General features: G+C 40.0%; 1 protein-coding gene across 2 annotated transcripts; it reads right to left on the bottom strand.

The window, feature by feature from the left end:
• Positions 1-4,724: 4,724 nt before the first annotated feature.
• LOC308391041 (cerebellar degeneration-related protein 2-like) lies at positions 4,725-11,682 on the bottom strand. 2 transcript variants are annotated; one of them, XM_080873458.1, is made up of 7 exons: positions 11,606-11,682; positions 11,426-11,497; positions 10,650-10,762; positions 9,209-9,357; positions 8,938-9,105; positions 7,141-7,360; positions 4,725-6,982 (listed from the first exon to the last, which is right to left on the bottom strand). In XM_080873458.1, the coding sequence occupies exons 2-7, from the start codon at positions 11,493-11,495 to the stop codon at positions 6,380-6,382; spliced, it is 1,323 nt and encodes a 440-aa protein (XP_080729584.1). In that variant the 5' UTR covers positions 11,496-11,497; positions 11,606-11,682; the 3' UTR covers positions 4,725-6,379. The 2 variants fall into 2 exon arrangements, with proteins under 2 accessions (XP_080729584.1, XP_080729583.1); XM_080873457.1 differs by having other exon boundaries at positions 11,426-11,676.
• Between the last annotated feature and the right edge of the window lie 2,414 nt (positions 11,683-14,096).

Raw genomic sequence — 14,096 nt, 5'->3', positions numbered from 1 at the left:
GACACTAAACAAATTGTGAATAAAAACTGAATGCAATGATGTCATGGTGTCAACAAATCCCAGCATATATATATAAATATAAATATATTTTCTTTTTGCTGTTTTGTATACTCTATTGTTTTTAACTTATTTACTGTGCAGCACTTTGGTCCTGTGCTGGCTATTTTAAAGTGCTATATATCTTTAACCCTCTGGGCGCTATGGTGGCCATTTGTGCCCACTTCACTTTTCTTTTTTCTCTTAATGGAAATGGAATGAAACTTCCCAAAGGCGTATATTTTTTTCAGATTTTTTTTTAATTTTCAACATCAGCTCCTTAATAATGTCGATAATATACACTATACACCAAATTGTTCCTCTTGCCTCTAGCGTGGCCGTTTTTGACCAATTGAAACCCATTATAACCACCTTTTTTGATTCCTTGCTATTGACAGTACTAAATCATGCAATTTAGGTAAAATTGGTTTCATTCTAAGCTCAACACATGAAAATTGTAGTTTTTAATGTTCCATCACTGCCCTGCACAGAGTTAATGCCATCAATGTCATCCGGGCTTAATGGGCGTCTCGTCACAGCTCTGTCAGCTGAAGCTGTCTGGGATTTTTCTCCCGTGTAGTGAAACGGGCCTTAGGTTTAGCGCTCTCCGTCTCCGCTGCATGAGATCCTTTTTGGCGGGGGCAGTGTGACATCTGTACAATGACCCAAAACATACAGCCAAAGCACCCCATTAGTTTATTATTAGTTTATTTCTTTTTATCTGGGCGATATATTCAGATCTCTGCTTTAGCTGGAAGCAGAAGTTTTGACAGTATGGTAGGTTATATTTAGTGGATTTTTCCCACTTGTATTACAGGTTAAGTCATACATGAATGTATGATGGATAAATAATGTCCATATACAGTGACACTCCTCAGCTAGTGTAGGTTGGTCATGACTCAGTGAAAAACATATTGTCCAGAAGTTATGCAAGCTGTGCTCTAAATTAATGGTTACAGCTTTTGGGTAATTAAAAATTAAAAGATGCACATGCGCATTTAAGGAAAAAAATATATATACTAGTGCTGTCAATAGATTAAAAAAAATTAACTAACTAATCTCACAAGTTTCTGTTATTAATTGCGATTAATCTCAATTACTTTATTAATAGCCTGGCTCCAATTACATTTTTTTATTCTTTATATTTTAAGTAATTATCGTTGTTCACCGAAGTCCAGTGGTCTCCGGTGAGAGCGACATTCCTTACTTGCACAAGCTTGCTGGACTGCTGAGCCCTCTGGTCCCCATACAAAGTGTGCAGTCTCGACACAATGGTTCCTCTCGAGGGCAGATTGTAACACTCATCTCCTGATGCAGCACGAATGACTTCTCTCAGTCCATCATCTTCTACTATGCTAACTGGTCGGCAGTTTTTAGCTATCCAAACAACCAAGGAATTGGTTACCTTTTCTCTCACATTTTTTGTTATTCGTCCACAAGCACCATACTCCTGAAGCGTAGACTGGCGAGGTCCCGTAGAGGTGGATTCAGTTGGGTGTTTTGCTCTCAGGTGATACGCCAGTGATGAACTGTTTCTGTGGTACTTGAATTCAGCGTTGCAAATTGTGCATCTTACTCTCGTTTTGTCCAACAAGCCATCAGGCAACTTCTTAAAGAGAAACTTTCCACCCAAAAGTCCGCCCTCGTCCATGCTTGCGTGTGTTAGCTAGTGTTAGCTAGATAGTAGCATGGTGTCACTTCTTCTTCTTCTTCTAATCATTTCTGTCAGGCCAAACGCCAGCATAGCACACTGTTGCCCCCTCCTCCAGAGGTGCTCATGAATTTAAAGGTCTTAGATTACAGGAAATTAATAAAAAACAAAATCAGCGTTAAATTTTTTTAATGCATTAAACATTTCGCGTTGATCTTAACAATTAACGCGATAATTCTGACAGCACTAATATATACATCATATTACCAATGCAGTATTTACGATATAAGGAATTATAAATACTGAATCAATTAAAGTCAAATGCATCTTCCAGGGAATACATGCAAAGACTGGATTAACACTGGGGTATAAAAATAAAACGTGATTACACAAGAAAAAAATACCTTACTGCAATTTAAATTGTCCAACTGTGGCCAACGCGCTCCCCCTAGCGGACATATGTGAACATTATACAAGATATCACAAGACAAGTGTTTTAAAGAAAGTAATTTCTCCAGATGTTACAGACTTTGCAGGCAGAAAAAAGCAAACGCACGACGTAAAAGACATGCCCTTTTTTATACTTCAGTTAAATTTTATTTTGGTACAAATTAAAACACTTGTTTATCACAGAAACACTTCTTTGGGTTCCTGCAAGTAAGACATTTTGTAAATTCCCTTATATTTCCCTTATAAGTTAGAGATATTTCTGATATCTCTATTTCTTACATCTCTAACTTATATAAGTTAGAGACACCACTGTACTCAATATTAATTTATTGTCCTTCATTTTTCTAGTACATCAAACAAACAGCATGTGGCATTATTTTAAAGACAAACATGTACAGCGTGGGAAATATATGGAATCAAGTACAACGTTTCATATGTGGTTATAAGTAGTAACATAAATATATGACAATTGTTTAAATGGTGCATAAACCATTTATATGCAATTCTAGAGTAACAGTTTAGTTTTCTGAGTAAACAAGAAAATGAAAAAACATCCAATTAGTGTCGTCCTCTTCATCTTCACTGGTGTCTGGACTGCTAATGGCAGTCTGATCTGGATGATGACTCCTCTTTCCCTCACTCCAGTTCCAGCTTTGCAGACCAGTTGCCCTCTGAGTTAAGTTAAGATGCAAATAAGATATCCAATGATCAAAGGTTGCTTTGAAATCTTACCTTGAATCATGAACTGCACTCGGCCTATCAGACTCTTCTAGGAGGCTACGCTGAATTGCTTCTTCAAGAGCTTCATCTTCCTCCAGAAAAAAGAGGGCTAAGTAGACAAGATGGAGATGTGAGGAATCAGAAAACATGTCAGCCTTGAACAATTTCTCACACTGCATCATTGTCAAAAAATATAATGATTAAATGTAAATCTTAAAGTCCCAGTGATTCAACAAAAACAAACATACAAATTGCAAATCTGCATCAAAACAATATCCTAACCAACGTCTGGAATGAAGGATTTCTTTAAATTCTGCCACATTATATGGAAACATCTGCTGTCCCTCTGCCTGTCCCTCATTTTCACTGTCCTGAGTGCAGCCCTCTGTTTCCTGTAAAAAGAGTGAAAAATCAAATGCAAAGCCATCAACTGCATTCTTTTTCTCTTCCAACGTGGCTGTGGTTTGTGGCTGAGCTGCAGGAGAGGGTAGTGGTGTCAGGGGAGGCTGACCACACCTGACGTTGCCGGGACCGGAGGAGAGGGTGGTGTGTGTGCTACAGGAGCAGTTGGACAGCTGTTAAACTGCATTTTTATTGTTTCAGTTTAGCCATCTGATCAGAATGTTTATAGTAATGTAGTCTTCAGATCCAGAAGTGACGGAGGAGTTACTTTACTGTAGTGTTTGGGCTGCCATCTTGGAGGCTTTGCATAAAGTTAGTCACAAGTTTGGGCCCTAATTTGATCTGAATTCTGCAATAATCTACACTATTGGACAGATAACCCAAAAGATCAGCTCATCTCCTGTGGATAAGGCTATGGTGATAGTGGGGAGGAAGAAGCAAGCACCAGGACAAGAACTATTTGTGGCTAACCTTGCAGTGTAAGGTGTGGGGGTGAAGGGGGATCCAGGGATTGGCGCTCCATCTTAAGTGAGTTCAGCCTGGTATGGTCATGCTTCCCGGGGGATGAATTTCACCTGACTAGTCTCTTAACATGATTTTACCAGAGCCATGATGAAGGCTGGGGTACAAGTTAGTAGTTAATGTGAATTACTTTGTACGTAGATGTCAACAGACGCAAAGAAGATTCCCTTTTAAAAATTAAAAACTAATAAACATTTACGCAATTAATGCCAAAACGTTCAGACTATTTGACCATAATAAAACTTCCATAGTTTCTCTGCTTATGCAAAATAAACAAAGACAGGATGTCCTTCCTGATCCCGCCTGCACCTTCAACCTAAGCACAGACTTCTTGGATGGTCTGTTATTAAAATTAAGCATTTAGAAAAATCCCACTGTGTCTCTGGTACTGTGCTGCTGGTTAAACATGTTTACGTAACCCATAAACTGTTTGTTTTTATATAACTTCTGATTTTTTCTTGCTACAGCACCATTATTTTCCCACAAGGCTCAGGGCAGTTATCTCATTTGAATTTGTAATGACTCTTGTTTTATTTTTAGACTGGGCTGGGCCTTAGCCCTGTGTCTGTGTGGCTGACTTCAAAGCTTTTATCTGATTGTTAAAGCGGATCAGTGACGTTTTTCTCGATAGATAAGATTTAATTGTATTTTAGAGCAAAAAACACATCCACAGTTGTGTTTTCATACCCTTGTGGGGACATCTAATTGACAATGCTTTGCCTAGCTGCTTACCCTAACCACCAAAAATGAATGCCTAACCCTAACTCTGACACTAAAACCTCATTTTGAGTCTCAAAAATGCCTTCAGACATGTCTGGATGGTGATTTTGTCCTCATAACGACTGTTGGTCCCCACAAGTACAGTAAACTTCAAATTTTTGGACCCCACAAAGATGTAAACATGGTAAACACACACACACACACGCCTCCATCTCAGCTTGCTTCATGTTTTAATGGCTCAGAGAAGTAACATTAACCACGAAACAGCGAAAAACACAGCAGATTATTCAGGTCTCTGAAGGAGACAGTAGCACATCACATGTAGCATTAGCTAGCTACATTTACAACACACGCGCAAAGTGTCAGAAGAGCATTGAAAACGCCTGTGCAATTCTAAAGTGCATCTCATTGAGATTTTACAGACATCTACAGATACAGCAGTGCACAGTTATTAAGCTGAACAAGGACTCGTGAACATCGGGCAGCAGAAGCAACAGAAGTGCTGCTAAGAAAAAGCTTCAAGACACCGTTACAGGTTATATTATCAAGTACACAGTTAATATTTTGGTAAACTTTATTATAACATTCGCTTACAGCCATCTAAACTACCATAAGACAATCAAGTATAAATTCAGGAGGATAATGCATCAGTTACAAAAACCCTAATATATTAGAGCACCTAAAATCACCTCTGAACTCCATCACAAATACGTCATTCATTGTATACCCAGACTTAGTCAACCTTGCAATGGTGACTCTAACAAGTGCAGGAAAACTACCATCGAGAAATTCACTTTTTTGCTACAGTGGAGAAGAAAACCATAAATTATAAAGTATTTCAGCTCACATGAGCTCTGTTAAAAACAAACAAACAAACAAAAAAATCCCAAAACAGACATGGTCTTCTGTTTCACAGGTCCATAATTTCCTAATAATGATGTTGGAAATTTCCCAGAAAGAGCAACGCCATTTGGAGTTAATATATAAAAGCGATTGTGATCATGTGATCCAAAGAGTTGAGACGAGACGCTGTCATTGTTTAGCTGCCTGGCCAACAACTTTTATTGCTTTTGTTCCCTTTCTGGTCTCAGCACAATACCTGCTCAGCACCTCTGAGACGCACCGTTAACAAGAAGCTGGTGGAGCGCCGATAGGCTAAAGGGCGAAGATTTCCATCAACGGCTGGTTGTAACCATAAACGGAGCAGAATCAGAAAACAGTGGACCAAGGCTGTTTTTTCAATAAAGAAGCTAAAAGTCCCAGCTCTAGCTTCTTGAATGTGTACTTTTTTGGGATATTTGTCTTCTCCGACAGTAAAATTAAAACACTTAATGTTTCAGACTACTTGTTGGGTGTTACCTTAGTCTAGAACAAATGTCACAGAGCCTAAGTTCAAGCTTTGATGTGGTTTGATTTCCAGGAAGTATTTACTCTAAGGAAGACGTACACTTTCTATATTTTCTAGAATTTTGCATCTTTACTGGGAACTTGATGATTTTACTTTAGAATGCTTCTTCTCTAAAAGGAAACTGTGTGACTCAAACTAGTTGGCTTAAAGGAAGACAATTTCCCCCAGAAAATTTCACCCAGGAGGTTGTTTGTGAACACGTTTTCGCAAATTGAGGTAAAGCGATTGCACAGTAGAGACGGTGGCGTCAGGCACTGGTATTTCTGTGCAAAACGAGCCACATCTGCGACGTGAGCTGGTGGTGTTAGCCTTTGTGTTCCTGTGTTGCCCTTATCTGTTAAGCTGTTTGTGCGGCGATCACAGTTTCTGGGTAGATAAAAGTCTTTCGAAGAGCTGTTCCAAAACAGGAAGACGGTTATTAGACGGTTATTTTGTTCTTGTTTCCCCCCCTTTTAACTTTTTACAAGTGTTTAATTAGGCAGAGCTTTCCCAGCTGAGTGTTTCCCCCGGCTTTCAATCAGGTCTTCTTTGGTTTTCTGGATGCGGGAGAAAATTTCCCTGAAGAGTTTCTTGTACTCCGGCTGGTGAAAGTCATCCTCAAAGCCCTCCCTGCCTGTCAGAGGAGGGAATGTGGTGGCGATGAAGGATGCAGTCTGCACTGACTTGTGGCTCAGTTTGTCCTGCTCGTCTTCCTCAGAGTGGCAGCGCCGAAGCAGCTCGTCGTACTTCACCTGCAAGGCGCTGTACTGGGCGTCAACCTCGTTGAGCAGCGAGATCCCGCGATATTTCACTACCTCGGCCCGGCGCACGCAGGAGCACTCGTGGTCATAGACCCTGTCAGGAGAGTCTGGCATCTGCGTCGCCTTCATCAGCCGCTCACTTCTCCAGCGCTTCAGGACCGCGGGGCTTTTAGCCAAAGATGCCTCTCCGTCATTCTCCTCCTCTGGGTTGAGGAACACTGTGTGTGGCAGCAGGCCGTGGAGGACGTCTGGCCTGTTGCATCTTGTAGAGGATTCTGATTTCCAGAGCTGACGAAGCTCCTCCGCCTCGCGCTCCAGCTCAGACAGTCTGGCCTGATGAAGATAGACAGTTGGACAAACTGTTAGACTGGCGACCTGTCCAGGGTGCTACCTGCCACCCGTGACCTTAAATTGGATTAGTGATCAAGAAAGTGGATGGATGCAAGTCGGAAACAAATTTAAGGACAGAGAGATACTGGTGTCAGTCTTACCTGACATCCTGCCATCCCGGCCAGCTGCTGCTCCAGCTCTGCATTTTCTCTGGCGAGCAGCTCAGCCTCTCGCTCTGCTTCTTCCCTCCGAGCACGCTCAGTGGCAAACTGTGTCTGAAGAGCATGGAGGGACTGTCGCAGCGAGTCCTGCTCCTCTTCCTGCCATGATGTGGTAGACGGCTCGATATCCTTTGAGGGTTTGTCGGGATCGTAGTCGTACCTGCACAAACAGGTGCATTTTAGACCCCGATTTCCATATACAGTATTTAAATAAAAGAACTGATGTCTGGACACTAAATATGAAGCTACAGCCAGCAGATGGTTGGCTACAGTCCTGACCAAAGCAGTGACTCCCAGGAGAGCACCCTGTTGGCTGATAGAGACCATGTGATATGGCTAAAAGCTCCACAGGAACCCGGCGAAAGAATCTCTAATGGAGATTATTTCCTCAGCTAATCTTATCCATTATCACTTATTTATAAATGTTACTTAACAACTTAAAAGGTGGCAATAAATGCAATTGGGAGAAGGGTCAAAGGTCAGCAGCCAGGCTGTTCAATCTGGCATTTAAATCTTATGTGTTTTGTGACCGTTTAAGCGTTTTGACAATTTAAACCAAATCTGCAGCTTCATCCGTTTGTCTTGATGTGTGGGTGAAAATTTATATATATCCAAGATAAAGAAGAGCTGAAAACAATAAATAAGTAACGACCGGTGAAAAGAAAGCACACTAAGCAAGGAATCAAGGGCTTATCAGTAGCACCGGGCAGCCTGTGTGAGAGTTCATTAACTTCAGACAGATATTGAGACACAGTTGTTCTCTCAGCTCGAGACTTTGACCTCCTTTCTTCCAACCTCAACCACCGCTCTCTGACTTTATCACTGAGACTTCCTGCATGTTGTGAAGAAGCCCTGCTAACAGGATTACGCACCACAGAGACTAAACTGAGGCTGTGAATGAACGCGTCACACTACAGATCAAGAACAAGTGACGGGGGCACGAAGCACGCAGGCCTCTGCGAGGTAGAAACGAGCCGCTGGCAGGAAGAGCAGGATCAGTGCAGATAGGTTAAAGCTAAAGCTGAGAGGATCGGCTTAGATCTCCTCCTGAGACCTACAAAGAGCAATTAAGGCGATTTTACCAGAGTAAAATACAAAAACACAGCAACGAGCTGACAAATTACCGTCCACAGTCTCCAGAATATATAAAATTTCACCTGTTATAGAGTTTGAAACTACAGGTGTTTATCCATTATTAGCAGGTTTTGGATGTCCACCTGCAAGAACAGGACTGACAGCACATTTTTCAGGCTCAGATAATAATTATGCAAGGTGTATCTGTGGAAAATGAACTAAAATATCAGCTGAACTGAGGACTACAGTATCTCCCTGCACTGTTGCACCCCTGAGTAGATTGAGTGCCTGAATACGACTTCCTGCAGATGTTTTTCAGAGAATATGTTCATACAGTCATCATGGAGCATGTTGTGCCTGCAGCAGATGACTGTGTAATGAAATCAGTGCAGAGATATCGTTATATCAGTGGTCAATTTTGTCCCACAGTGTTTACTTTTACTTACATTTACCTCATAATTGGAGGTTTGGGCCCCTTTTACTGTGAGCGTGTAACATTAGGCAGGGAAGATGGAAAACGACATCATCATAAATGGCTCCCAGAACCATTCATGATGATATAAACACATGCAAGCTTCAGATCTGCCCGTCTGAAGTCAGCTCTCTCGACTCCTTATTTAAGCTCCACTGGTCTGTGATAATTTGTGTTTGCGCGTTACCCACCTGAGTGTGTTTTGCAGCTCCTGCAGGCAGGACACGCTGTGAGTGCTGCGAGGCCAGCTCTCTCTGTGTGAAGGTTTCTGAGGTGGAAAGGGACTAAGCTTCAGCTCCTCCACCTGATGCTGCAGCTCCTCCACCTGCATCTGCAGTAGCTCCACTGTTTCTGTAAGCCTGCACAGAAAAAATAAAAACCAGTGAAAACAAAGTTAGTAAAAAAACAAAAACAAAGAAGAAAAAAAAGTTTTTAATAAGAAACTGGTGATAAATGTCTCACCCTTGGATCTTCTGCTCGGCTGCCCGGTTGTCCAGAACAAGTTTGTGGTTGCTCTGCTCCAGCTCTCGGGCCGACAGGTCGAGCTGCTCGTACACTTTTGCGTGCTGGTCGTTAACCTGTCTGAGGAGGTCCACCTGCTTTGTCAAGTACTGGAGGCGAGAGAAAAAGGTGATAAGAGCTTAAAAGGAGAAACACATCTATTATTGTTAACAAATACACTATCAGTCATTAGCAGGTCAAATGAGCAGCTATTTTTAATGATTAAATCATTACAAAAATCGCTGATAACTCATCTTTTTATGTTCGCCGTCTTCTACAGTAGCTTTGCATGATTCAGTGTTTAAAATAATTCATTATCCAGCTGACAGATATTTTAGCTCCTCTCCCTTTAAAGCCTAGCTTGAATTTCTTTTCCAAGCTCCCCTCATTGTAAGCCCACTTTCATCTGATTGGCTGCCCCTCACAAACAAAAGGTTTGAACAGCTTGTAGGTGAAGCTTCTGCACCTTTAAAGAATCTTCTCTCACTGACTCGAACAGAGTCGAGAGTAGATTTACAAAAAAAACCCAAAATTCTTAAATAAGCATTTTGAGCAGATACTCAATATTTAAACGTCATGTTTGATGTGAGGACCAACAGTAAGACAGTGTAAACATAAACCTACTATTATTATCCACATGCTGCTATTTGAGCATTTTTCTGGCAGGTTAACAGCTCGACAATTTTATTTCCCAGTAACACCTAAATGCCTCCCTTAAGTCCCAGATTAATTGAGGACGTATTATCTAACAGGGCGTCACAGCCAGGAAACTTACATCATGTAATCAGTTGGCGTAAAATCAAAAGAAAGAAAAAAGCCCAGCTGATAAGTAACTTCACTCTGCCCGGACACGCTAACATAAACAGTCCAAAGTCAACAAGGCAAGCTGTACATTTTAAATGAGGTGTTCATGGTGCTTCTTTTTATTAATCGCCTTTCAATCCAGCAAAGAGCGAGCGTAAATCAGCAAATCGATCCTAGCACTGGTCAACATTGAAGTCACGTGTGTCTGCTGCAGGTCTTAAGAGATTAATTGTGTATGTCAGCAGTTTAATGCAGGGATGGATTTAGAGCCCCCCCGGGCTGAGCCTATTTACTTAAATTTAGCAGGAAGTCAGAAGTCTCTTAGAAAAGGTTTTGACTCTGAGCTTCTACTGTTTTGGACCACAGCCTTCCGGGAGTTTGAAGGTAAAGGGACACATGACTGTCCATCCCCAGAAGAAGAAATGGCTGTGTACAGCAAAATGTTTCGTGTTAACATTTAGTAACACCCTGAAAGCATTAAAGAGGAAATCAGAGCTGTGTGAGAGAAGCGGGTTCATCTCTTGATGTTTTCAGCACAGCCTGGCCTAATGAGAGCTCTGTTTAGGACTATACTTTCTGAGAGAAGGGAGGTATTTACCTCGATCTCCTGCAGTTGTTCCTGGTTGTTGGAGTACATCTGCTTGAGCCCCTGCTCCAGCTCCCTGTTCCTCTCCAGAAGGGTCTTCCCCAGCTCGGCTGCCAGCTGCAGGTCTGCAGGAGACACGAAGAGAGGTGAAACTGCAAGTCCTTCAGCATTCATGGCTCTGTACTAATGGTGAAGGAGACCTGACAAGCAGCTTTCAGAGGTGCTGTTGGTGTTGGCAGCAATCCAGTAACACAAAGTGTCTCTTTAGAAACTCAATTAAGGAAAGGAATAAAGGCATGCACTTTTACATTTACAGGCGAAGCTCTTTTTCACTCTACATGGACAAAAACATGATAAAATCTGAAGGTGATTTTTGCACACACACAGGAACACAAACCCACGGCCACTAGCGTAAAAGCAGCCCATGCAGGCAGAAAGGATGAATAAAGTCAGAGGCACATTCAGGCAGAGCGGTTCTGTTTTTGCCGCATATGTGAGTGTGCTGCTGACTCCTGGATTTTCTCGCACACTTCTAGGACTCGCAAAATTTCCACTAAATCAGACTTCAGACTAAATAAACCACCCCGACTTAAAACCCACAGAAATTAATGCAAATATTGCCCGTGCATATTTTTTAAAATTACTTATAATGCCATTCATATATTAAACACCGCGCATCATTATCAGCTGTAACAGTCCTGTAATTCTCTGCCTGCAGGGTAAATAAAGACTAAGTGCGAATCTTTATCTTTAAGCACAGAGACACAAAGACTGAAAGGAAACTGTACCATGTTCAAGGTCTTGCTTGTCGTACCACGGTTCCTCCTCCTTTATCTCAAATTCTTCCTCCACAATCATGTCTGTAAGCATCCTCGGGATTTTATTTTAATTTATTTAATCAGTCAAACTCTTTAAAGATTTATCTACATTAAAAACACGAAACACTTTGAAAAAGGACTTTGATATACCAAGATAACCGGTTCAGTCAGCGTCCTCTACCCCCCACAGCCGGCACCGGTGCGCGCTCATCATAGGACAGTCTTACTTCCAGCTCACCGCTCATGAAATCGTCCGCGCGCGGGAACGCTTTCCGGTTTGGTTTTTCAGAATAAGTGTTTCACCAAGACACCAGAAAAAGAAGACGACAGAGCATAAAGATTTAAAAATACAAATATGTTAAAGGAAGGAAGAAAGAAAAAAAAGAAACAGATAAACAGCAAGAGAACAAAAGATACAAAGTAAAACTTAAAGTACACTAATTAAAAAGCTGGGCACTTTAGCAGAAACATATTAATTTGGGTTCAAAAACTAAATCGTGTTATTGTGGAATCTGTGAATAACAGATGAAAAAGCAACAGGAACGTGTGCGGACTGGATGTTAACTAATTTGAGAAAAAAACGATTCCACTGTATTTAAACGTCAGTGGCGTAGTAATGTCTGGTTAACAAAGGTAAAACAAAATTGTGGTTTTATTGTGAAGATTAGCACCCGTGATTTCCGGCATCAGGTCGCCACACCTGCTCCTCCGAGTTTGGTCCGCCAAAGATTAATAGCCACCACACGGGGGCGCTGCAGAAACATGACAGCACGAAGGTAGAACCGCAGAAATACCGTAGGCTAATGATCTGCGGTCATCAATGAACAGCAGAAAATCTATCTTTTTAGATAGTTGGTTTAGGAACAATATTATTTTAGTTAACCAGTTATTCGATTCAAATGGTATGCTTTTCTTCTATGAAGAATTTTGTTTACATTTCAATTTAGCTATCAGTCAGGGGTTTGTATGCTTTTATAGAATAAACCTAATATCCCATCAGACCACAGGCCATTGGCATCTCCAATACAAACTGTTGGTAAGATATGCTTTTCTAAGCATTCAAAAAACAACAATAAACCTTTGAGATCTTTATTTCAGAATAGTATAACCACGCTACCATATGTAATTTTTTTCTGGAACCGGTTGACTGATGATATTATGTGGAACGAATAAAAATAAAATAAATTAATACACAGAATTTACCCATCTAAAGATTATCTTCAAAGCAAATTCAAATTAGACATTGACGCAAACTGTAGTTTTTGTAAGACTTGCAAGGAATCCACTATACGTCTTCTTTGGTTTTGTCCTCTTGTACAAGACTTCTGGCAGAGATTATGTGTTTTTATCTCAGAAAATGTATTTAAAGGATTTGCTCTGTTTTGGAAATATGTATTATTTGGTCTCCACAAAAAACAAAGACAATTCAACAATGATAACAGATATATGATTAACTTGTTAATCTTAATGGGTAAATTTCATATTCACAAATACAAATGTTTAGGAAGACATCCCTCCTTTTATGTATACTCCTATGAGCTTTTGCAATATCTAAATTCAACTAAGAATTCTTCTAAAACTAAAGCTATAAAAACGATGGCTGTATGTGAAAAAAATGAAGATCCTTCAATCTCTTCGCTTTTTGGCTTAATCAGCTAAAACTTCTCCCCCTAGCGTATGTGTAATGTAGGTTCTGAATAATGTTTGTTTGTTTGTTTGTTTGTTTGTTTGCTTATGGTTTACAATTTCTGTAAGTACAACACCTTTAATGTAGTACTGTTTAATTCTACTTTGTTTTGCACTAATCTTTAAATAAAGGTTGGAACCCCCCCCCCCCAGGAGATCTGCTTCTGCGCCTGCGCTGTTTTGCCCAACAGCTACACGTTTCCATAGCAACCAGAACCGACCGTACCATTGTGGTTTAACTGAAGTGGTTGAAAAACGGTTCTTAGAATTTTTTTTATGTCTTATTAATTTCTTTAGTTACTTATGTTTACATTATTTTCCTTATCTGTCTTTTATATATTGAAATACAGCCTGTATTGGTATTTTCTCAAGTTGGAAAAAGTCTTTGAAAATGTTGCCATATTTGTTATACTTGTTACATTTGTTTAATTAATTAAAAAACGGATCTTCTTGTAAGTCGAAGGTTATTATTATTATCTATTTATTTTAATGGATGATTTTTTTTGACACAAAAATATTTCATTACTAACAAAGTGAAAAAAGTTTCATTTAAATTAATTTATAGATTTTATCCAATAAATAGTTCCTACAAAAATATAAGAGTGACATTGTCTTCCCAGAGACTTTTATTATTATAATTTATTTTGGTGTTTTTTTAAATGTCTTCTTTAGTTAATTTTAAATATCTTATTCCATTATAGTGACTCTAAATAATTTACTTCATCAATTTAAATTTAGTAAAAAATATCACATAAAACTAATCCATTAGAAGTGAAAATGCTGCAATTAAAAATCCATTTCTGTTAGTCAGTGATATTTAAAAAAATCTTGATAGTGAGGACAAATATACAGTATTTAACATTTAAGCTCCACCAAGTGTAGGAGTGTTTATCCTCACCATTTCTTCAATTCCTCATATTTAATAAGCTGATTATGTCTGTTATAGAAAATCCCA

Source organism: Rhamphochromis sp. 'chilingali', assembly GCF_963969265.1.
Source record: "Rhamphochromis sp. 'chilingali' genome assembly, chromosome: 22".
In the NCBI taxonomy this organism is placed as follows: Eukaryota; Metazoa; Chordata; class Actinopteri; order Cichliformes; family Cichlidae; genus Rhamphochromis; species Rhamphochromis sp. 'chilingali'.
The sequence above is the reverse complement of the archived record's forward strand: the minus strand, read 5'-3'. Positions and strand labels throughout refer to the sequence as shown.